This window comes from Cheilinus undulatus, linkage group 11 (genome assembly GCF_018320785.1).
Source record: "Cheilinus undulatus linkage group 11, ASM1832078v1, whole genome shotgun sequence".
NCBI classification, from domain to species: domain Eukaryota; kingdom Metazoa; phylum Chordata; class Actinopteri; order Labriformes; family Labridae; genus Cheilinus; species Cheilinus undulatus.
The window spans coordinates 37,124,920-37,148,811 of NC_054875.1; the positions used below are offsets into that span (position 1 = coordinate 37,124,920).

General features: G+C 37.8%; 3 protein-coding genes across 5 annotated transcripts; 1 reads left to right on the plus strand and 2 right to left on the minus strand.

Annotated features, from left to right (window-relative positions):
* The first annotated feature begins 245 nt into the window (after positions 1–245).
* On the plus strand, positions 246–8,143 carry LOC121517747 (cell division control protein 42 homolog). Of its 3 annotated transcripts, none has more exons than XM_041799748.1 (6): positions 246–354; positions 930–1,073; positions 1,161–1,233; positions 1,340–1,449; positions 5,628–5,825; positions 6,662–8,143. In XM_041799748.1, exons 2-6 carry the CDS (start codon positions 969–971, stop codon positions 6,749–6,751), a joined length of 576 nt encoding a protein of 191 aa, XP_041655682.1. In that variant the 5' UTR covers positions 246–354; positions 930–968; the 3' UTR covers positions 6,752–8,143. The 3 variants fall into 3 exon arrangements, with proteins under 3 accessions (XP_041655682.1, XP_041655683.1, XP_041655685.1); XM_041799749.1 differs by lacking the exon at positions 6,662–8,143 and adding an exon at positions 5,987–6,552; XM_041799751.1 differs by having other exon boundaries at positions 247–354; positions 933–1,073.
* Positions 8,046–15,677, minus strand: LOC121517746 (F-box only protein 6-like). The gene is made up of 6 exons (XM_041799747.1): positions 15,174–15,677; positions 12,696–12,945; positions 12,462–12,576; positions 12,270–12,365; positions 10,778–10,913; positions 8,046–10,674 (listed from the first exon to the last, which is right to left on the minus strand). Exons 1-6 carry the CDS (start codon positions 15,267–15,269, stop codon positions 10,459–10,461), a joined length of 909 nt encoding a protein of 302 aa, XP_041655681.1. The 5' UTR covers positions 15,270–15,677; the 3' UTR covers positions 8,046–10,458.
* Positions 15,678–17,149: 1,472 nt separating this feature from the next.
* LOC121517341 (F-box only protein 6-like) lies at positions 17,150–23,354 on the minus strand. Its single transcript, XM_041799042.1, has 5 exons — positions 22,913–23,354; positions 20,697–20,976; positions 20,493–20,607; positions 18,933–19,068; positions 17,150–18,834 (listed from the first exon to the last, which is right to left on the minus strand). The coding sequence occupies exons 1-5, from the start codon at positions 23,006–23,008 to the stop codon at positions 18,688–18,690; spliced, it is 774 nt and encodes a 257-aa protein (XP_041654976.1). The 5' UTR covers positions 23,009–23,354; the 3' UTR covers positions 17,150–18,687.
* Between the last annotated feature and the right edge of the window lie 538 nt (positions 23,355–23,892).

Below are 23,892 nucleotides of genomic sequence, written 5' to 3' on the forward strand. Positions count from 1 at the left end.
AAAATAAAGGCACGCATAGAAAGCATTTGGACGCCACAAACAGTTTCTGGTGGGAACTCATATGTATATAATACAATAAAAACAACATTCATTATAGTAAAATCAAACTAAAGACATCAACCGGGGTATTTATGGCCACTTTCGTAACGTGGGTGTGTTATCTAGCGCCAGACATTGAGACGAGCGCCACAAACATTTTACTTTGAAGGTGACATCCGGTGTAATTCTATGTAGCTTGATTATGAGTGGAAGTGGGACTTGAAGCTCAGCGTCTCTCTGACTGTAGCAAGTTGCTGCTCGCTGGTGCCAACGCCCGGCGATAGAGAGCTAACGTACGGACACGGAGGGACACTGGTACGTAATTCATAACATTTTTTAGTTAAATGATAGAAGTTTACACATTGTTTTCAAGCTTCATCTTGTTAGCTGTAACTCGGGTAAAGCAACTAAGCCGGCGCTGGTTAGTTAGCGTACGATGTTGTATTAGCCGGCCGGCTGCTAAGCTAACTGACTAGCTAGCAATGTTAAGTGATTGCTAGCACGGCGTTTTATTAGTTTGCCCAGCGAATAACAAATTTAGATTGTTGGAAATGTCATTGAGTGTCTACTTTGACACATAGTTTCTTAATATGTTATTAACAGTGACCCACTTATGTTTTAAATGAAGTTTTCCAGGTACCAGAGTGAAATAGCGAGTGATTAACGCAGTCTTTAGCTAATGTTAGCTGACAGGCAGTTTTTTTTTTTGCGATGGGGCGTGACTCTTAACTGGGCTATCCTAGGGAAAATGTAACATTTGACCTCCTAGCCTCATCAAACCTGCTATTGAAAGTTGACTTGGTTGAATACGAACACACGTAAAGTTATTTCAGGGTTAGTGCTGTAAGTATAAGATGTTCAGTGTTGTAATGCTTTCTCAACTCCTCCAGCAGCCATCGTAACTGTGAGCAGTGTCAGAAAGCACAACGATGCAGACTATCAAATGTGTGGTGGTGGGAGATGGAGCAGTGGGTAAAACCTGCCTTTTGATTTCATACACCACCAACAAATTCCCCTCGGAATATGTACCAACAGTAAGTAGCCACATTAATGCTGATAATCTTACACTGAAATCTGAATACTCTACACTATGTGACATCTCATTCATCTTTTTATTAAAGGTTTTTGACAACTATGCAGTAACTGTAATGATCGGGGGTGAACCATACACCCTTGGCTTATTTGATACAGCAGGTAAAATGAGGTTTCATTCTTCTGACCTACTTTGTATCCAAATTTAGTGAGATACGGTTCGTTGTCTGTCACATTTTGACTTAAATATGGTTTGGTTTCTCCTTAGGTCAGGAAGATTATGACCGACTACGACCACTAAGCTACCCTCAAACAGATGTGTTTTTAGTCTGTTTCTCAGTTGTTTCACCTTCCTCTTTTGAGAACGTCAAAGAAAAGGTAAGTAAAAGTGTTCATAAAAGAAGCTGCTCGACAGCAAATCTGATAGGACTGTGCACTTTCAAGGGTCTGAAATCAAACTGCTTCCTTGCATAGGCCTTCACACTAATGTTTGACCATCTTTGAGTACCTCAGAACAGTCAAAGCACAAGGCCACAGATCCAAACAGCTGATCAGATACGCTGATGCGAAAGAGCCTATAGCCAGTAGGCTAAGCTTGCCAAACACAGAGGCTTTCTGGGAAGCTTTAAAAGCTTTCGATATGGGGTACAATTTAGGCAGCATTATTTTTTGCCCATTTTGGCCTAAGATTTTCTAAATTACGAGGAGCTATTGTACCCATCTTTATAGCCTAACTTCCCAAGCACATCATGCCTAAAGGGGCAACGCTCACTGAAACCCCTGGAGGCTAATGTCACTTCTGCTGCCAAGTACCTTATACAACCCAACCTCAAAAATACAGAAATTTCCCTTTGAAATGTGGTGAAGTAGGAGGCTGATGGCCTATTGGTTAGGTTGCACTCAGCATGCAGGGGCAGTAGTCAGGCCTGTGGTACCTTACATGTATTTCTTTCCCTACTTTATCCACTCTCCTCTTTATATAAAGGAAAAGATCAAAAGTAAAGGATTTTAATAAAACCGTTTAAGCCATATTTGCATCCCCTTAAGATCATGGGGGCATAACTCAGTAGAGGCTTACCACAACTTTTTGTCCAAATAATCCTCAAATGTGGGGTGTCTATACAGTTATTCTTTTCTCTATCCTGTCAGAGCCTCTCCAACCTGAGATGTTAAGATTTACAATTCTAGGTTGAACAGTATCCGACAACAACCAGTGAGAGCGAGCAGACTAGACCGGGTTAGCAGCTGGATGTTATGTAATTTTACAGCTCTCAAACTCAAACAATGCAATCATACCTTCTTCTCAGCAATGATTTCAATCATACCCTGTTCCTTTTTTAATCCACTATAACTATAACACATTCCATGACAGCCAGCTAAGGATGTCAGTCATCCTTCATGTTTTTTTTTTCTTCTGAAATCATGTTTGATCACGTACATTTCTGTTCAATCTCACATCTGTGGAATCACCACTGTGAAAATGTCACTACAGATGGCAGATGTGTGGTCTTGTAGTCTGGCTGAATTGTCTAGTGTTTGTGTTCAGAGAAGTATAATGATACAACCAGTTTAAACTGTTTTTGACTTTTTAAAGTTAGTTGTTATTTAAAAAGGATCTAGTATATTCAGGGTAGCCGCAGGGTAGTTAAAGGTAGTAAATGAAATTAGCTCAAATTAAGGCCATTGAAAGGTAGTAAAAGGTAACAAATGCAATTTGACTTGGTAGTAAATTTTTCACCACCCCTTAAATACATTATGACTTTTGCCATGATGCTGAATTTTTGTTTTAAGTTCGCTTAACTGAAAAAATCTAAAATAAAGTATATATGTGAGCAGGGCGGCAGGACCTGGGTCAGCGCTGATAGCCTCATTGGTTCTGTTGCCTGTTGTGCACATGTGTGGTGTCGGAATAGCATCACAATGGGAAAATCTAAGTTTTCACAACTTTGGCTCGATGACCCGGCATTTAAGACTTGTTTAAGCCAGTCGTGGGGAATGACCAGGAAGCTTTTTGTAAAGTGTGCAAAAGAACAAAAACATAAATGTAGGGCCCTATGATTTCAGCGTTAATGGAATTGCAGACGGAATCGCGGAATTGGTCCATATAAATGGGATTTACAATTTTAACGCGGAAAACATGGAAATTGAATGAATTTGACTGAAATACTGTGGGTTTTTTTTTTTTTTTTAGAAAGAGGAACGTATATCTGAGGAATATGTTCCCGGGGATCACTAAAGCGGGGCACAACTTGTCCCTCACTTACAAACACTCACCCCGCCCCCTCCTAAACAATAACAGCATGTCAAAGCAGCTTCACGAAACACCGGCAAACATCACGTAGCCCCATACGGGGCAGTACCATGGGACATAATGTTGCACCTTCAAGAAAACTCATCCATGCTTCGAGTTATTTTACCTGATCACACCACCTGAGCGGTGTGTCTTACCTGAGCGAGGCACACAGCTCAACCCTTGGAGGCTCAAAATCAAGTCGGATGGACTCAAGATTTTATGAAGTCTAAATTATGTTAAATTCAAGTAACAGCTTAATAATCCTGTAGACACTGTAGTACCTTTGGTTGCTTAACGAGCCAACACGTGTCTGCATTAACGTAGCGCTCTGATATGAGGCAGACGGACAGACAGCGAGGATGGAGAGAGATGAGGAGGGAACAGTTACAGTCAGGATAAACAAGACACTCTTTTTTTATGGTAAAACTAGTGGAAAGGTTAAAAAATGGAATTCCAAAAAATTAAAATGGAAAAAAATTGAATTTGGCAAAAAATAAAACGGAATTTGGCAAAAAAAATAAAACGAATTTCGTAGGGCCCTATAAATGTGACTTGAAACGGTGTTACGGCGATCAAATCACACCGAGAATCCATCATTCACCAGCAGCAGATTCATGGCCTGGGGGAGCAGCTCCCTATTTTGTTTTATTGGTACGACACAGAGCAGTGCAACTGCAAACACAAGCTCAGTGACGTGCACAAGTATTGCGTGTTGATAGTAGAAAAAAGTGTAGAGGTAGTAAAAAAGGTAGTAAATTCAATTCTAGGATTCCTGTACAAACTCTGATATTAACCAGCCTTAGTCTTAGTTTTATGAATATGATTCAGTAATGTCTTCTGAAATAAAAAAAATCTGAGTAATATTTCCTGAAGTGTTTCAGTGATATCCATGTTAACAGTGGATAATGATTTGCTTATCACACGAAGTATCTAATGAGAACTTTTCAAAGTTTATTCTATTACACTGATTACATAAATTGCACACAAGAAAATATATTAATACAGAATTGGACAAGATTATAGTAATATGCCACAATATGCGTACATTTACAGTATGGTCATAAAAAATTGATAATGAACATGTGAAAAGAGTCAGTCCTTCAACTAAAAAGTTTGGTTTAACAACAAAGGATATTTTAAACAAACAGAAGTTTCTGACCTGTTATGCAACAGCCTCATAATAATAGAAATGCTTCTTTATGTCCTACTTCACCACACCATTGGTTAGAAGACTCCAACCATTTAGTTAATTGGAGCACATGGGCTGAAAGAGTCTTTGTTTACATTTTCCCAGGCAAAGCTTCTATCTAGTACATTAGTCAGTCTAAAGGGCGTATGGATGTGATTTTCTCTAGAGAATATGACAAATACTTGTAAAGGACCCATAACATAATGACCACTGATGCAATCCAATACTAAAGCTTTACCGTCAGCTCTACTTTTAAAAACTTTTTACATTTCAAGGGTTTATTTTAGATGGCGATCTTCTTTAGATATGTAATGTTAGTTGTAGCGGGGGTGGGGTTGTTGTGGAGTACATTATATTGAGACGGCTGTGATCAGTGGTCGAGCCAGTCTTGTCTCAGTAGGAAGGTCAGGGGATTTGATCCACAGCCCCTGCAGCCACATGTCACTGTGTCCTTGGACTAGACACTTCAGCCCAAATTGCTCCCACTGTTGCGACAGTGGTGCATGAATGCAATCAGTTATTAACGATGATGAAAACTTAACATAGCAGACTTTGCCAAGTGTGTCAGTTTGGTGTGAAAAAACACTGAGTTTGCAGTGATTAGGGGAAAAAAAACGTTTTAAGTCCATTTATTTGAAATGTGTGCCTTATCTGTTGCCCACTCTATTAGAATACACATAGAGAGCATAATATACAGTATTGTACATGCATACATATCTAAAATAAAGCAGTTACCTTTATGACTATGTCTACAAAAACTAAAATGTAAAAGTGTACTTCGTGGTAGAACTGTTACATTGGATTGACTAGATTGCACTGACTGTCATAATGTTATGCTGATGGTGTGAGGCGCATCACTGTGTCCACAGAGGCTGGAAGAAACCTGCTTGAAGTAAATCATTCTTTCATATTTCCCTCTTCTGTCACCTCATCAGCCAGCATCCCCTCAAAGTAATCTACAATGGCATTTTTTAAACAACTACCTCACAGGATTTTAGTGTATTATATGCCTTAACCCTAAACACGTCTTTACTTTAGTGTTGAGTTGTTTCCTTTGTTTTCATTTTCCTCTAGTGGGTTCCTGAAATAACCCACCACTGTCCCAAGACCCCGTTCCTGTTGGTAGGCACTCAGATTGACCTGCGCGATGACCCCTCCACAGTGGAGAAGCTAGCCAAGAACAAACAGAAGCCAATAACACCTGAGACAGCAGAGAAGCTGGCTCGTGACCTTAAGGCAGTCAAATATGTTGAGTGCTCGGCCCTAACGCAGGTAAGCTCTCCCTTTAAACCTCAAGCTTTGCATGTGTGTTAATGGTTCCTAACATGGGTGGAAATACTATGCCTTGTGTTTTTGCTAACAGCATTTGGCTAAAACCTCCATTAACTGTGTTGTGTGCCTGTCTTTCCCCCCTTCTCCTCTTCTTTCTGTAGCGGGGACTGAAGAACGTATTTGATGAGGCTATCCTAGCCGCTTTAGAGCCCCCTGAAACTCAAAGAAAGAGAAAATGCTGTTTGTTCTGATGTCTTCTCGCATCTTGCTTTGCCTCTCAATCATCTGCTGCTTAGTAATTATAAAGAGATGTCTGTCACCAAAATAACCACAGCACTCTTTAGACTCTAAGATCTTGGTGCCCATTAACTTTTTTCCTTCTGTTCATTTGTGCTTTTTTTTCTAACTTGGCCTAATCACAATCATCCATGCTGCCTGATATGACAAGAGTGCCAATTCATTTGTTTCTGCTGTAAGGAAGTCTGTGAAACAGTACATGACAGTTTGTTTTTGTTTTATAAATCAACATTCTGTTATTATCTCAGCATCAAGCTCTTAAGCATCAGCTGTGTACAACAAAGCATGTATGCTACATTCTGTCTCAGACAGTAATGAAAATTTTTTCTACTGCGACATGAAGATTTTCCATAGGCTTTTTGTCTTTACACAGACAAGTTGATATTGAGGAGAGTCTTGTTAAATGTTATTGAATAAAGGAAAGTTTTGATCTCCCTGCCCGCTTTCTACACAGTATTTCTCAGCACTTATTTCCCTGAAGATGTTAATTGTACTTGGAACAGATCCCTGTTTTGAATTTTAATATTTTATTTCCACAGAAAGGATTAAAGAATGTGTTTGATGAGGCAATACTGGCTGCCCTGGAGCCCCCTGAACCTAAGAAAAGACGTAAATGTGTTCTGCTCTAAGTTTCGTCGCAGCCGTCTACGCCAGTTTCCAAATCTAGGTTAGCAGAAGAGGTTTGCTGCACAAGCACATTCCAGCATGAATTAAGGTATCATGAAACATTTGCCTTCTGACTGACTTAACCCCATACAGACTGTTTAAACAGAGTTTAGGATTTGAATAACATTGGATGCTGTTTGTGATGATTTGATGCCACTTAAATGGCCTTAAATGATGTAAACACTTGATTCATTAATAGATCTTAAACTGTAGGTAACATGAAATAACCTTTGAGTTTACCACGCTATGTTTAGAGATCTTTTTGAGAAGTGCACTTTTTGAGAAGCGCTCTTCTAAAAGAACTGACTTTAAATGGTATTTATACCATACCAACACAAACAAGCTTATAATTTAAAGATACTCTTAGTCCACCGACTGATCAGTACTTCCCAAGAACTCCCATTAATGTCTATGGTTCTTACCTTCTGTTAAACTCCGGCACACAAGCCTGCCTTTTCTTATCTCATACCAACAGTAACAGTGGAATATCTAGAAATATATACATTTTGCTTAAGTTGTGGAACTAAAATATTTTGTTTCTCATCTACTTTTATCAAGACTTAAACATTTCTCATGTCACCTTATTTGTTGTTTATTTACACATTATTAAATGTTTTGACACTATAGCCTCCAGGGAGAACCAAGAAATATGCGACAAGTTTGACATTTCTAGGCTATGCTGTCAGTAAAGTGATCCAATAGATTGGCATTGCCAGTTGAGGGCTCCACAGGCCATCGCAGAAGTGGGAATTGTACAGGGTTAAAAAAAAAAACAATGCGTACGCTACATTTGAATTACATATCACAGTTATCCACTATCAATTTAAGTTACAGGATATGGCTGGGACATATGTTGAGTTCCATTTTTCAACACAAGAAAACATTTGTCCTGGTTGCTTTTCAGAATTGCAAAGCTGAACTTTGCAGGAGCATTTCAGCCCATAACCCCAGGCTAAACAACTATTTTGTAAACTGAACAAACTTGCTTTGAAACTGCAGCAGCATTAAGTCAAAGAATGCCTTGTGACAGTCCTTTAAAAGTGCTCCATTTAGACTGAAACCATGTGAAGATGTTTGACTGAACTAGCTCTATTTGCATTTGTCTTTTACTATATCCATGCTGCAGTCGTTGGCTTGAATTTGTAAATACAGTGAGAATAACTCCTAACTTATTGACTGAATACAGTGTGTGCTTTACTGAAACCAAGATTTAGGACAAGCTGAGATGACACTGATGATGAATTAACACAGAAAATGTTAAGTGAAGGAGTGTTTTGATTTTTATTCAATTTGACATCAAAATGTATCTTGCATCACAAAAAACAGTATTATGAATAAACCTAACGTCAAATACTTCTTGTTGTCAGACTTCATTGCTTATTCAAATGCTTTTGAACTTGCATACATTTTTCCAAAGATGACAAAGAACTAAATAAAACATATAAATGGTTACAAAGGAAAGTTTTTCACACCAAAACTTAACATCATAAGCGACACAAACAGCAGTGCACATCATCTTCCATTGAAGCGACCTTTTAAACAAGTGCTTTAGTTTTTAACATTGATGTCTTATTTTTGTACATCATTTTTACGGCCTGGTGGAGGCTGCTGTGAAAAAAGTTACCTGCTGTTACATTCACTGACCTTTACTTCAATTATTCCTTCACTGTTAAATTACAGAATTACAAAAAATCAAATTACAAAAAGCACAAACATCAGGATCCGATTGCTGATTTAAAGAACCTTGTGTGCCAAGCAGTTTTTACACTGCATGGCATATGGTTCTGGCATTTGGAATATCAAGTTGATATTAACAGATGCTGCAAGAAAAAATAATTTGCAGCAGTGTGACTTAAATTTCGGAATTCAAAGTTGGTTTACCAGTTTGTGAAATCAACACTAATTTCAATATAACTTCTCTCAAACTCCAAAACTGCATTGCACTTTAAGGGACAATAATGGCTCTTTGGCCCAGACACAACTACTCCAAATGCAGGGGTGTCCAAACTTTTCACTGTGGGACACATTCAGAAATACAGTATATAAGGATGACTGGACCACTTAAATACATTCAATGTGGGGTATATCAAAGTTAGTAAAACAATCCAATCCAGTATAAGAGGTGCTTTGTAACTGAAATGTTTGTGCCAGATCAGGGAATCTACAGATCCAGTCAGAATCTTTTCAGGAGACTTAGGTGGTAGCTTTAGACAGAGTTCAGTTGTACTACAGGGCTGTAAACAATGGCTGCTGGTTAGTTAAAGCTGGCACTTTTATCATGACCTAGACTTTTTTTTTTTTGTTAAAAGAAGCATACTGAAAGTGCTTCTAGGTGGAATAGAGATTTTTGATATTTTATCAGCCTGCTTTGGCATTGGTTTGATTCACAAACTGGCTCCATTAATAGTGAACAATAGTAGCGGATACCTGCCCAAGACACGTTATGTAGTTTACTCACTGGGGCTGTGCATGCCAATTATGTTACATCTTGTTGCTCAGATTGGCCCATTATGAATGTCACAGATAGGTTTGTCCAATCATTCTCTAAGAATTTCTTTCAAATAAGTGTCCTTGGGTTTCTTGACAGGCGCTATATAAATTCTAGATATTATTATTATTATTATATCTCATGCAATGGATATATGAATGTCTACCTGACTTGTTAGGTATGGTTGGCCCTGGCTACCATTAGATCTTGACAGAGATGTGCCATGCATCAGAGAAGAGACACGCTGACTGCTCCTCTTCACATTGAGACAAAAGAGTAAACGGCACAAATCTTATCAGAGTTTTGGTTCTTTCAGATAATTTAATATCATGCTTTGTAGACAATGAGAGGAGAGAGTGGATCAATTAAGCATGATTCTTGCTATTTGCTGCCTTAACCTTCTTTTTGTTAATCGTCAGAAGTTCATTCAAGGACAAGCATCTTTATCTAGTATTTTGCTTATTTTTGGAATCAGCCATGGGCCAACAAAAAAGATCACCTGCTACACATGGCCAGTGGGCTGTAGCTTGGACACCCCAGCAAAAAGCAAAAATGTGAATTAAATCTGGACAAAGACAACCAGTGCCTATTACTTACTTTCAAAAGCAGCAGCCAGAATAAAGATGTTTAAATTGTTTTTTTTTTTTTTTTTAATTCCCTTCTGATACCTGCACTTTAGCACTGACAGGGAATCCCTTTTGATAATATTGCCCAAAAAAAACCAAAAACAAAACAATAGCAAAAACCATCTTTATCAACTGTTATCTTAGATTTAGATTACTCACTAGTGTTGTTAGTGCCACATACCTGAAACGACTGGATATTTGAGAAAGCAACTTGGCTCTGGTATAAGATTGGTTAACCAATTGGATACAAAATTTTAGTAAGTATTAAAGGATAAAACAGATAATGGAATTGCAACCACTGTCAGCATTTAATTGCAAATATTGAAAGGGTCTCTGAACGCATGATCTAGATAAACCTCTCTCTATATGAAATATGCCAGTAGTGCTGCACACTCAAAGGGTATGACACTGCTGTAAATCTTGATGTCAGTCTTCTTAAGCTTTACAAGGGCTTTATAAACATCAAATCTCACTAACAAACATCTGAACATATAGTTTTGCTTATTACCTACGGAAAAGCTGCTTTTACAAATAAGACATGATAATATAAGGCAAATTAGATTTTGTGCAATTTTCCATTTTCGGGCAAAGGTGGGACGCAGGTATTCAAGGAATCTAACAGCGCTACGTGTCCCCCTGCTGGAAAAATCTCAACACTGCTGTCAGTCACACGAATCCCATACCACCCTGCCCAGAACTGCGTGTCCTTTCCTCCATGAGAAAAACGGATGAATCTCACTCCAGGTCCATAGTTTTTGAAAACATGCGTCATCTGAAAAGAGGAAAAAGGAATCAAACGTAATAAATCTTCAGGTTTTGCACCTTCATTAAACTCAACTGTGTTTAAAAAAAAATGTTTCATGCTGTGTGCAAACCTGGTGCCATTGCTGATCATTCCACTGCTCAAAGTAGATTATCTCAGGGGCAAAAATCTGGATGGGTTTCTTTTCATTGTTCAGCAATTCTACACGTATCTCATATTCACTGCCACAGTCCCATCTTGGAGCATACCTATTTCAGAACAGGTACACAAAAATGCACGTTTGTAGAAGATTTCAGCTACTGCAGGGAAACATTTGAATGTACTTTGTATTGACTATTTGCTTTTCTCTTTAGTTTGAGAGCCAAAGGGGTTTGGACAGAATAGCAGGTGTATCTTATGAAGTGGTCAGTTAATGTGTATCCTTTATTTGGAGTACTTTCTTTTTTACCATAACTTAAGTAACAACGTGCATCCCCAGGTTGTGAACTTTTCAGATTATGAAAGAATGTGTACATATTAGGAGTCAAAAAACTTTTTTTTTTTTTTTTTAAATCGCTATTAATCCCAGCATTTGTTAATGTTAACCTCGATTGATTCCGGCCAACCCACCACCACTTGCATTCATTTTTTTTTTTTTTCCTTTTGGATTTTTCCATGAAATTACAGACCTACTTTTAGCTTGAAAGAAAAGCCAGAACTTTTGGTTTGTTGAGAGTTATTACACTAACGAAACCACAGAAAAAAGGAACTTGTTACCAAAAAGAAAATAAGGGAATAATAAAAGAGGAAATGTCTGAGATCACAAGATGCAGGTGATTTTTGGCTTATCCACTGAGCTGACTGTAAAACACTGCAGTTGCTTAACCAAAGTGTACTGAAGCAGACAATAAAGCATGGCATTAATGTCATTAAAAAAAACACTGTATACAGTTTAAACTGTTACAACGTCAGATATGTTCACTTCAAGAAGCATTAAAGGAAATAACTTCAGTATTTAATCAAATACAAATCTGGTTAATTTACAAAGATGACTACTTAATCTGTGACAAGTATCAGTGGACTTTGCCATTTTTTTGGTCTTTCCCTATAACCAGCAGTGTTAATTGAACATCACAGGACTATTTGTACCACTATAAAACATACTCGGTTGTCATTAAATGCCTTGTCATCCTGTTAATATGCTGAATGGTTGATCTGCTGAAACATAAGGTCTTAATTTTCCTTTTAGGTAAGAGGAAGGACAATAAGAGTTGGGTTTAGCTTATAGTAATCACTAATTGAATGCTTGCTTTAGCTACTGTAACAGCCCAGCTTCACTGTCTCTGACATCACATGCATACCCTCTACAGTCCACCCATCAAGTGATGGCAAAGGTGTCTGGAAATGCTTACTATTTTTGAAGTTTTACCATACCTAACCATACTCAAACTGGACCACCTGTTGTAAACACCACTATTTATACCTCAAAAAAAACATTAGCATCCTCTAATTTGCCAACACTGGCTACAACACAGGAAACACAGGCTGTAAAATTAAGATTGTGGTTGTGAAAGACTCAATTTGACATCAGGTGAAACTATTGAGATGATGTGTTTTCTTCTCACCAATCAGATATTTTGATGTCTGGCTGGAAGTGATCCATGAACGCTGGGTTGTAACCTTCCTTAACCAAATCAATCAGCTGCATCTTCCTGCATATTCTGCAGAAAACAGAAAGGGCTTTAGATACCACACAATAGAAAGGGAGCATATTTTAAAACTGCTGTTCATCTGGACCATGGCTGGCTAATACTCACCCATAAGAGGTCACAAAGTTTTTCTTGACGACTTCATTAGGGTGCGGCACCATAACCCCCTCTACTAACCACTGATCACCACCATTGTCAGTTACATGCCAGTTCCTCATTTTCTCTATAAAAACACAAAACATGTCACAGGAATTATTTAAATTAATGGTTTCTTGTACAAGAAGATGATTAGTACCCTTAACGCCATTAAACGCTGATTAAAGTGGCTTGGTAGATTCTTACGCTCTCCTCTTGGATTCTTGAGAAGATTTCTTCTCTTCTTGCACAAAAAGTAAAACAACCTCCAGTCTTTGGGGATTTTGGAGGGATCAGAGAGGTGATATCCTTCTCGTCTACATCTCTCTTTCCACAGTGATTCACTGTCGGCCACTTCTTTCCACTGATGGCACACTAATCGACAAATGCGAACCACCTCATGAGGAGGGAGATTTAGGAAGATCTCTTCCAGGATCTCCAGGGGAACAGAGAACAACTGGAAAGAATACGAGAATAGAATAATCAAGTTATTTTCAAAGCACTGACTTTGGAAAATTGCTTCTCACTGGGTGTGAACCCAGACAACTATGAACACTTGCATGTGCAGCTCTATAAATTAGAATATCATGGTAGTTCCTTTATTTCAGTAGATCGATTTGAAAAGTGAAACTCATATTGATTTATTACACAGTGAAATATTAAGTCTTTATTTCCATTCATTTTTATGAATATAATTTAGATAACCACTAATAAATATCCAAAATTCAGTATCTTGTATAATTACCTCCGCCAAGGAGGTTATGTGATCGGCAGGGTTTGTTAGTTAGATAGTTTGTTAGCAACATAACTCAAAAAGTTATGGCCGGATTTTTGGAGTGATCCGGTCCGGATCACCGTCTGGATCCAGGAATTTTCTTAAAGGATTCTTTACTATTGGGAGATAGGGCTGATGGCGGAGGTCTGCACTCTCAGAGTGCTTTTCTAGTTAAAATATTGTGAAAAAGTTAAATACTGTAAACTAATGGTATCACACTCTCATCAGCTAATTAACTCCAAACACCTGCAAAAGTTTCTTGTGCCTTTAAATAGTCTCTTTGTCTCATTCAACAAGCTACATGGTCATGGGGAAGACTGCTGACTTGACAGTTGTCCAGAAGACAGTCATTGTCTCTTTCCACAAGGAGGGTAAGCCACAGAAGGTCATTGCTAAAGAATCTGGCTGTCAACGGAGTGCTGTATCCAAGCATATTAAAGGAAAAGTGGAAGGAAAAAGTGTGGTAGAAAAACATGCACAAGCAACAGGTTTAAATGCAGCCTTGAGAGTTGTCAAGCAAAACCCTTTCCAGAATTTGGAAGGAATTTTACAATGAGTGGACTGCAGCTGGAGTCAGTTTATCAAGAGCTACCACGCCCAGAAGTATCAAGGAATTTGGCTACAACTGTCTGTTGCATTCTTCATGTCAAGCCACTCCTGAACCAGAGACGTCAGAAGCACCTTACCTGGGCTAAGGAGGAAGGACTAGATTATTGCTCAGTGGTCCAAGTCCTGTTTTCAGATGAAGGTAAACTTTGCATTTCATTTGGAAATCAATGTCCCAGTGTCTGGAGGAAGAGAGGAGAGGCACAGAATCCAAGACGCTTGAAATCCAGAGTAAAGTTTCCACACTGATGTCATTGCTGCTGTTCAGACATCCAGCAGGACTTGGCACCTGCCAAAAGTACCGAAAGCTGGTAAATTACCATGATATTCGTGTTCTTGATAGGCCAGCAATCTCGCACCACCTGAACCCCACAGAGAATCTACAGAGTGTTGTCAAGGAAGATGAGATATGTCAGAACCAGAAAATGCAGACAAGATGAGGCCACTGTCAAAGCAACCTGGGCTTCCATAACACCTCAGCAGTGCCACAGGCTGATCGCCTCAATGCCACACCACAGAAGTGTGCAGTATGCATGAAAAAGGAGCCCCGACCAAGTATTTAAATAAACATGCTTTTCAGAAGGCCAAGATTTGTGTAATAAAGAGCCTTTTTTATTGGTTTTGTGGAATCTTTCTTTGAGAAAGTGAATTTTGAGTTTTTATAAACTGAGCCAAAATCATCAGAAGTGAAAGAAATAAAGACTAAACTTTTCACTCTGAGTGTAATGAATCTACACAAGTTTCACTTTTTGGATTTAACTTAACTTGTGTGACTTTTCTTGTCCAGCATGTAAGTAAAAACTGTTAACTTCTTTATTTTAGATGTCGAGTCTGTAACCTACAATCAGTAAGTTCTTTTGTACTGTTTGGGCAGCTTGTGGTTATTCAATGCCTGACTCCAGGAGATAAATGCTTAAGGAAACCATCTAAAAATTATCCATGTTTTCTCTGGTGGTCTTGTTTTTATAGCTCATATAAAGGCATTAGTATTCATTTCATGGTGTCAAATCTTTCTAACCAAAATGAAAGTGAAACAAAACGAGACTGTGCCCTTCTGAGGTCATTATAAGATAAAAAAAAACAATTGATTACATTTCCAAACAAGCGGCTGGACATCGTGAAAAACGGCCAGAGCGCCATCTGCGTGTACTGTAAATATCACTGTAGTGGTTGACAAGCAGGTAGCAGTAAAGTCTATTCGTATGTCGTTGAAGTTGCTACAAAAATCATCAAATTATATGTCAGCACCTCGGTAAAGCTCTGTCGTTTGAACAGTTTTGTTAAAACTCGTATAAATTACTTACTTGTTCCTCTGAAAGCCATGTTGAATCACTATCACTTCGCCTTTCGGCTGAATTCGAGCTTAGAGTTGCACCCATAGCGTTAGCTTTCCTCTTCATGCCTGGGATAGACCCAGGCTAGAGACTGTCGTTTTTATTTTAGAAGCAAGACGACCAACTTACTCGATTTCTGCACTTTTTTCTGGACGACCTAACTTGTAAACACGTGTGTAATGTGAACATGAATCTACGCCATCGCATCAACGGCCCAAGTTGTATAAAAACACAACGCGGAAGTAAGAACCAAGGTAAAGACGTCGGAATTCTGAGAAGAAAACGCAGCCGTTTAAAGAGCTGCCGTTATTTATAATTTCAACAGGTGAGCATTAATTTCACCTAAATGACAGCCATTTTCGGTTTCACTATTCTCGATACGGTCCATGAATTTAGAAGAAATCCCTATGCGTTGACTGGGGCTTCCCCGGAAGGCTAAGACGGGAGCTGTAGCTACGTAGGCGATGATGGCTGAGTCTAAGTATGGAAGGCCAAATGTGCCATAATTCGCCGACCACTTAGCGTGATTCGTGTTCAAAGCAAGTTTTTAAGACGTTTACTCGAAAAATCATGACGCGCCATTAAATTCTGTTAGGACATATTGATGGGAACACCAAAATTTGTGCTAGCTGGATTATAGGCGTAGTTTCGCAATAGGAGATGGATTTTAATATCCTAGTTGTTTTGGGGGGGCATGTCTCTTAATTTGGGCTTTACTAGGAAAATACATAATTTGACCTGCTAGCCTCATCTACATTAGCCTAAACATTATATTTACCGTACATTTCCTTGCATTTCTCCTTCTCTCAGGTGTCTGAGCACCATCCACAGGACATAGAAAATGATATTGATCTAGAAAACAAACAGAAGCTGAAAAAATAAATATAAGAAATATAAAAATAAGTTAACTAGTATTATGAGAATACGTAAAAAGGAATATTATAATGAAATATTAGAAGAAAAACAATATTAAACGTATTTGGAATATTTTGAACAGTATCATAAGAAATGGCTCTAGACAGACTAATTACCCTGAATATTTTATTGATAATGATTTAAATATTGATAATATGGAGGAGGTGGTTAACAAGTTTAACTATTTCTTTGTGTCGGACTGAACTTGCTGAAAAAATCCCTGATCCACAAATGACTGGAAGTAACAACAAGGAGGTCATAGAAAGGAATCCTTCTTCTATGTTTCTCAGAGCAATAGTAGAAAAAGAAATTATAGACACCGTTAATAAATGTAAAAACAAAACATTGACTGACTTTCATGACAGACATGAAAACAGTCAAAAGTGTCATAGTTGGGATTTCTAAACCACTCACTCACGTCTTTAATCTATCATTCTAAACCGGGAAATTTCCACCTCAAATGAAACTAGCAAAAGTAACACTGCTGTACAAAACTGGGGATCGTCACCACTTCAGAAATTACAGGCCTGTTTCTCTTCTTCCTAAATTCTCAAAAATTCTAGAAAAACTTTTTAACAACAGATTAGACAATTTCATAGAAAAACACAACTTACTCAGCAACAGTCGATATGGATTTAGATGAAACCACTCAACACCACTCGCTTTAACAGAACGCATAGAAACGATTACAGATTCCATTGATAAAATGCAATATGCAGCAAGAGTATTAATTGATCTAAAAAAAACATTTGATGCAATTAACCACAACATATTGATTTATAAATTGGAGCACTATGGGATCAGGGGGGTTGTTTTGAATTGGGTGAAAAGTTATTCACAAAACAGGCAGCAATATGCGAAGATGGGAGATTGTTCGTCAGAATTCCTGGATATTGTCTGTGGTGTCCCCCAGGGGTCAGTGTTGGGACCAAAACTATTTGTCCCATATATTAATTATATTTGTAAAGTGTGTAGTTTAGTTACATTTATTTTATTTGCTGATGACACAAACATTTTTTGTTCTGGTGAGAATTTGCAGCAACTTTTCGATGTTAACATTCAGAATTAAGTAAAATAAAAATATGTTTTGACAAAAATAAATTATCAGTAAATCTGAACAAAACAAAAATCATGTTATTTGGAAACTGTAAAACACACAATCAAATACAGGTACAAATAGATGGTGTAAACATTGAAAGAGTAAATGGAAAGAAATTCCTGGGAGTGATAATAGATGACAAAATTATCTGGAAACCTCACATTAAATATGTCAAATCCAAACTGTCTCGCAGCATTTCAGTCCTGGCTAAAGCAAAGCATGACCTAGATCAATAATCACTCTACATTCTGTATAATTCACTGATTCTTCCTTATTTAATTTACTGTAAAGAGGCATGGAGAAACACTTCAGTCACTTTTCACACTGCAAAAAGGAGCAACAGGAATTATTCATAATGTTGACTATGGGGCACACACCAGTGAGTTATTTTTTTAAATCCAAAACTCTAAAATTTTTTGACTTGGTGGAGTATAAAAACAGCTCAAGTATTATATAAAGCAAGGAATTATCTGCTAACAAAAATGGTATTCAGAAAATGTTTAATGAAAGAGAGGGAGGTTATAATTTAAGAGAGAAATCAAATCTAAAGGTTCCCAGTGTTTGCACAACAAAGAAAAGTTTCTGTATCACCATTTGTGGAGTAAAACTGTGGAACAGACTAAGTACTAAAATTAAAAACATTTGAGCATAATTCTGTTTAAAAGAGACATAAAGAAATGATTCTCCAGAGGTATGTTGATAAATAATTACCACAACGTGCTTGCTTGCTATTTGGATTAAAATGTTGCAGGATATGGTACATATATTTGTAAAGGAGGTACGTTGAATTTAAAAATGTATTTTTTCTGTATGAGTAATATATTGTTTATTCACATTACAGGTTTCAAAATTATTGGTAAATTTGAGACAGTATTATGATTTCAGTTAAGATGTGTAGTAAAATTTAAAGGGGTAGGATTAGATAAGTTTATACTTCTTCCTACTCCTGTGTCTCATGTAAACTGAGATGCTTCAGAATTTGCTGAGCAAGTTACTGTTTTGTTTTGTTTTCATTTCTTGATGTTCACTTATTTTTTATATTTTAACTGTTTTTAAGTTGTCATTTACACGATCGAAATAAATATATCAATCAATGAATAAAACAGTTCAATAAAAGGGGAAAAAAAAAATACTAATCACAAAAAAGGACTTCAAGTAAACTTCAAATTCCCGCCTATCAAAGTCGTGTTACCTCAAGCAAATCAATTGCAATGTTCTTTGATTTTGCTGGATGGCGCTGCAGCGAGAAACCCGGGTCCTGGTTCTACTTTCTTGAATCTGCGGTCCATCTGAACCTGTTGTCACTTGTTTAATTGCAATGCTCCTCCACTTCGCTGGGTGGCATTGTTGTGGCAAAACACGGGTCCTAGTTCTATGGTCCTGAACCTGCGGTCCTGAAACTGCTGCCTGTGAGCCTGCAGATAGGGACTATTGAAGATGGGACGCAGGTATTCAAGGAATCTAACAGTGCTACGTGTCCCCTGCTGGACAAATCTCAACACTGCTGTCAGTCACACGAATCCCATACCACCCTGCCCAGTACAGCGTGGACTTTCCTCCATGAGAAAAACGGATGAATCTCACTCCAGGTCCATAGTTCTTGAAAACATGCGTCATCTGAACACAGAAAGAGTCATCAAAAATGTAGTTCATCTTTATGCTTTGTACCTTCATTTAACTTAACTGTATTAAAATGTTTCATGCTGTGTGCAAACCTGGTGCCATTGCTGATCATCCCACTGCTTAAAGTAGATTTTCTTAGGAGCAAAAGTCTGGATGGGTTTCTTTTCATTGTTTAGCAATTCTACACGAATCCCATATTCACTGCCACAGTCAAATCGTGGAGCGTACCTATTTCAGAACAGGTACACAAAAATGCACATTTGTAGAAGTTTTTAGCTACTGCAGAGAAACATTTGAATGTACTTTGTATTGACTATTTGCTTTTCTCTTTAGTTTGAGAGCTAAAAGGGTCAGACAGAATAACAGATGTACCTAATGAAGTGGTCAGTTGACGTGTATCCCTAATTTGAAGTACTTTCATTTTCACCATAACATAAGTAACAACGTGCATCCCCGGGTTGTGAAATTCCAGATTTTGAAAGTATATGTACATCTTAGGACTGTCAAATAAACGTTTTTCAAAAATTGCGATAAATCCCGGAATTTTATTTTTAACCTTGACCACTTGGATTCTTTTTTGTTTTTCCATTTTGAATTTATGCATGAAATTACAGACCTACTTTTAGCTTCAAAGAAAAGCCAGAACTTTTGGTTTGTTGAGCGTTATTGCACTAACGAAACCACAAAATAAAAAAAAAACCTGTTATGGATCAAAAAGGAAATAAGGGAATAATAGAAGAGGAAATGTTTGATATCACAAGATGAAGATGACTTTTGGCTTATCCAAAAACTTTGGTTATGCAACTTATCCAGTTGCATAACCAAAGTGTACTGACGCAGACAATACAGCATATCATTAATGTCATTTTTTTTTAAATAAAGCACTAATCATGGCCCTTAATTGCATTGTAATTAATGCTGACAGCCCTAGTATAAAGTTTAAATGGTTATAACATCAGATATGTTCACTTCAAGAAGCATTAAAGAAAATAACTTCAGCATATAATCAAATACAAATCTGGTTAATTTACAAAGATGACTACTTAATCTGTGACAAGTATCAGTAGACTTTGCCATTTTTTTTTGGTCTTTCCCTATAACCAGCAGTGTTTAATCAAACATCATGGGACTATTTGTATCCCTGTAAAACATACTTGGTTGTCATTAAATGTCTTGTCATCCTGTTAATTTGCTATATTGTTGATCTGCTGACACATAAGGCCTTAATTTTACTTTGAGGACAATAAGAGCTGGGTTTCGCTTAAAGTCATCACTAATTGAGTGCTTGTTTTAGCTACTGTAACAGCCCAGCTTCGTCTTGTGTTTTTATTAACAAACTGTTATGGATACAGACATTTCTGTAAACATATAGCTGAGGATCTACACTAACCACTGTAAACATCATCATCATCATCATCTGCTGAAATAATGAACTAATTACCTAATTATTTCTGTCACCAGTATGAGTGTTCCTGCACTCAGGGGAAAAACTGGCAAAGACTTGCACTTTGACGTCTTGTGCATACAGTCCACCCACCAAGTGAGGGTACAGGTGTCTATGGAAATGCTACCTATTTTTGGGAGGTTTACCACACCTAACCATACTCAAACTGGACCACCTGTTGTAAACATAAGAATATAAGTATACTCACCCATAAGAGGTCACAAAGTTTTTCTTGACGACCTCATTAGGATGCGGCTCCATTACTTTCTCTACTACCCACTGATCACCACCATTGTGAGTTTTATGCCAGTACCTCATTTTCTCTATAAAAACACAAAACATATCACAGAAATTATTTAAATTACTGGTTTCTGGTACAATAAGATGATTAGTAGCCTTAATACCATTAAACGATGATTAAAGTGGCTTGGTAGATTCTTACACTCTCCTCTTGGATTCTTGAGAAGATTTCTTCTCTTCTTGCACAAAAAGTAAAACAACCTCCAGTCTTTGGGGATTTCGGAGGGATCACAGAGGTGATATCCTTCTCGTCTACATCTCTGTTTCCACAGTGATTCACTGTCGGCCACTTCTTTCCATTGATGGCACACTAAGCGACAGATGCAAACCACCTGATGGGGAGGGAGATTTAGGAAGATCTCACCTAGGATCTCCAGGGGAACAGAGAACAACTGGAAAGAACAAACAGTAAACAGATATAGCTATCGTTAAACACTGAATAGTCAATTATTGTCAAGCACTGACTTTGAACACTTGGTAACCACAATGAAGCTACACAACGAACACTTACACGTGCCTTTCTATAAATTAGAATATCATGGTAAAGTGAATTTATTTAGCAATTTGGCACTGACACCCTGCACAAGGAGGGTAAGCCACAGAAGGTTACTGCCAAAGAATCTGGCTGTCCACAGAGTGTTGTATCTATGCAAATTAATAGAAGGAATAGTGGAAGGAAAACGTGTGGTAGAAAAAGATGCACAATCAACAGGGATAGCTGCAACCTTGAGGTTTGTCAAGCAAACCCCTTTAAAGAATTGGGGGAATTACACAATGAGTGGACTGCAACTAGAGTCAGTTTATCAAGAGCCACCATGCCCAGAAGTATCAAGGAATTTGGCTACAACTGTCGCATTCCTCATGTCAAGCCACTCCTGAACTCCTGAAGAACTAGACTTTTGCTCAGTGGTCCAAAGTCCTGTTCTCAGATGAAAGTAAATGTTGCATCCCTTTAGGAAATCAATGTCCCAGAGTCTGGAGGAAGAGAGGAGAAGCACAGAATCCAAGATGCTTGAAATCCAGAGTAAAGTTTTTACATAAACTGTAAGCAGAAATCATCAAAAGTAAAAGAAATAAGGACAACAGTTTTTTTTCGCTCTGTGTGTAATGAATCTATGTGAGAGTTTCACTTTTTCAATTGAACTACTTAACTTTTTCCTGACATTCTGATTTATTGAGATGCATCTGTAAATATTAAAAGTACTTTCTTAAGAGGCTATTCTTTTACTTGACTTTTCTTGTCCAGCATGTACATAAGAACTGTTTCCTTCTATGTTTAAAATGTCTAGCCTGTAACTAACAATGAGTATAAGGTGTTTTTTCTGTTTGGGCAGCTTGTGGTAGGAGAAAGATGCTTAAACAGACTATCTAAAATTATCCATATTTCTGGGGTGGTCTTGTTTGATTTTTTGTAGGCATTAGTGGGCATTTAAGTAATTTCCATAACCAGCTAAATACTCCTCATAGGAGCTTGAAATCTGTGTCCCTTACCATATTCCAAAATAAAAGTGAAACAAAATGAGACTGTACCCTTCTAAGGTCATTATCAGGTAAAACATTTGATTACATTTACGAACAAGCAGCTGGACATCATGAAAAACGTCCATAGCCCCATCTGTGTTTACTGTGAATGCCACTATACTGGCTGACAAGCAGGTAGCAGTTAAAGACCCCGTGAAGTGAAAATAGATCCGTATTTAGATTTGTTGTATGACAGGTTACTGTGTAATGAACCCCCAGGTCAAATTTCAGTCAAACAAAACTTCTTTATGTTTATAAAATTAAACTTCAAAATCATGAAAAATGATGCAGTAAAGTCTGCTCTGGGATGTTGTGGGCGTGTCTGTTGAATGAGCGGAAGCCACGCCCACTCTAGAGAAAAGAGATCCTCTCAAATTAAAAAAAATGCTATATTTGACAATTTTACCTCACAACACAAAAAACAGCATTTAACCTACTGTTAACTTTCAACAAAGGCAGTGACATCAGCTAATAACAGACTGTACTGAGATGAACTGCTCCCACTGTGGGCTCCTGACATCATGATGAACCCACACATTAAACCAAATCAGGAAAGAGGTCAAAAACTTTCCAAAGCTTTCAATCCAAATTTCAGTCACATGTAGATCTCAGTGTTCTCACATGTTTACATCAGCAACATCCAAACATGTCTAGTGGTAAGACAAACATTTTGGATTTTCTTTACAGTGTCTCTAAGTCTATCTGTACGTCGTTGAAGTTGCTACAAACAGCCTAAAGATTGTCAGTACCTCGGTAAAACTCTGTCCTTCGTACAGTTCTGTCTTTTTTTTTTTTTTTTTAACTTACTTGTTCCTCTGAAATCCATGTTGAATCAGTATCACTTCGCCTTTCGGCTGAATTCGAGCAGAGAGTTGCATCCATAGCGTTAGCTTTCCTCTTCATGTCTGAGGTAGACCTGGACTAGAGACTGTTGTTTTTATTTCACAAGCAAGACGACCAACTTACTCGATTTCTGCACTCCTTTCTGGACGACCTAACTTGTAAACACGTGTGTAATGTGCACATGAATCTATCACATAAACGGACGAAGCTTTATAAATGCACAACGCGGAAGTAAGAATCAAGGTAGAGACTTCTGAGATGAAAACAATGTTAAAGATTTGCCGTTATTCATACATGTAAGAGATGAGCAAGAATTTCTTCTGAATGAAAAGACACTTTCGGTTTTACCGTTTTCAATACGGTCCATGAATCACGTAATTACCCAGAACAAACTCCTATGAATTGACTGAGGCTTCCCAAAAATATGACGCTAAGACGAGGGGTCCGTTAGAAAGTCCAAAAACTACCTCCCAAGTCCATCCTATCCACTTTTCCTTACCCCGCTGAAAAACGTCACTGGGTCAAGGAAAGGAGGGAGTAAGAAGATAGCCTAGGAGACAATAGACCAGTGATAGAGCCACACGTGGCTCATTTGAGATGATTTGTGGCTCTTAATGTCTTATTTTTAAACATAATTCTCCCAGAAAACCATAAAAAATGAAATTTGACCTCAGAAATGGTCAAATGCAAGTTACATTATTCAGTTTGTTTCCCACACTGCTACAGTAGCCTTTGATTGTCAAACTAAATGTCAGTTTTGTTTATTTTGAGTTTATTTTTTGTCTGCATATTTCCATTGCCCTAATTTGCATTTTTTTTGTTACTTGAATTCCATTTTTACTGCTCTTAACTCAGTTTGACACTTTTATCCAGCTTTTGTGCAAGTTTTTGACCCCTTTTATCTTTTTTGGGGGGGGCACTTTTCACCCATTTAATCTGCCTTT

Excerpts from the sequence above, each read along its gene's own strand:
- LOC121517746 (XM_041799747.1), bottom strand. The coding sequence starts at position 15,269 with ATGAAGAGGAAAGCTAACGCTATGGGTGCAACTCTAAGCTCGAATTCA. Across the intron at positions 12,946-15,173 it reads CATGGCTTTCAGAGGAACAA|TTGTTCTCTGTTCCCCTGGA; the intron begins GTAAGTAATTTA and ends TATTCTTTCCAG. Across the intron at positions 10,914-12,269 it reads GACATCAAAATATCTGATTG|GTATGCTCCAAGATGGGACT; the intron begins GTGAGAAGAAAA and ends GTTCTGAAATAG.
- LOC121517341 (XM_041799042.1), bottom strand. The coding sequence starts at position 23,008 with ATGAAGAGGAAAGCTAACGCTATGGATGCAACTCTCTGCTCGAATTCA. Across the intron at positions 20,977-22,912 it reads CATGGATTTCAGAGGAACAA|TTGTTCTCTGTTCCCCTGGA; the intron begins GTAAGTTAAAAA and ends TGTTCTTTCCAG. Across the intron at positions 18,835-18,932 it reads ATGATCAGCAATGGCACCAG|ATGACGCATGTTTTCAAGAA; the intron begins GTTTGCACACAG and ends TTCTGTGTTCAG.
- LOC121517747 (XM_041799748.1), top strand. The coding sequence starts at position 969 with ATGCAGACTATCAAATGTGTGGTGGTGGGAGATGGAGCAGTGGGTAAA. Across the intron at positions 1,450-5,627 it reads TTGAGAACGTCAAAGAAAAG|TGGGTTCCTGAAATAACCCA; the intron begins GTAAGTAAAAGT and ends ATTTTCCTCTAG. Across the intron at positions 5,826-6,661 it reads AGTGCTCGGCCCTAACGCAG|AAAGGATTAAAGAATGTGTT; the intron begins GTAAGCTCTCCC and ends TTATTTCCACAG.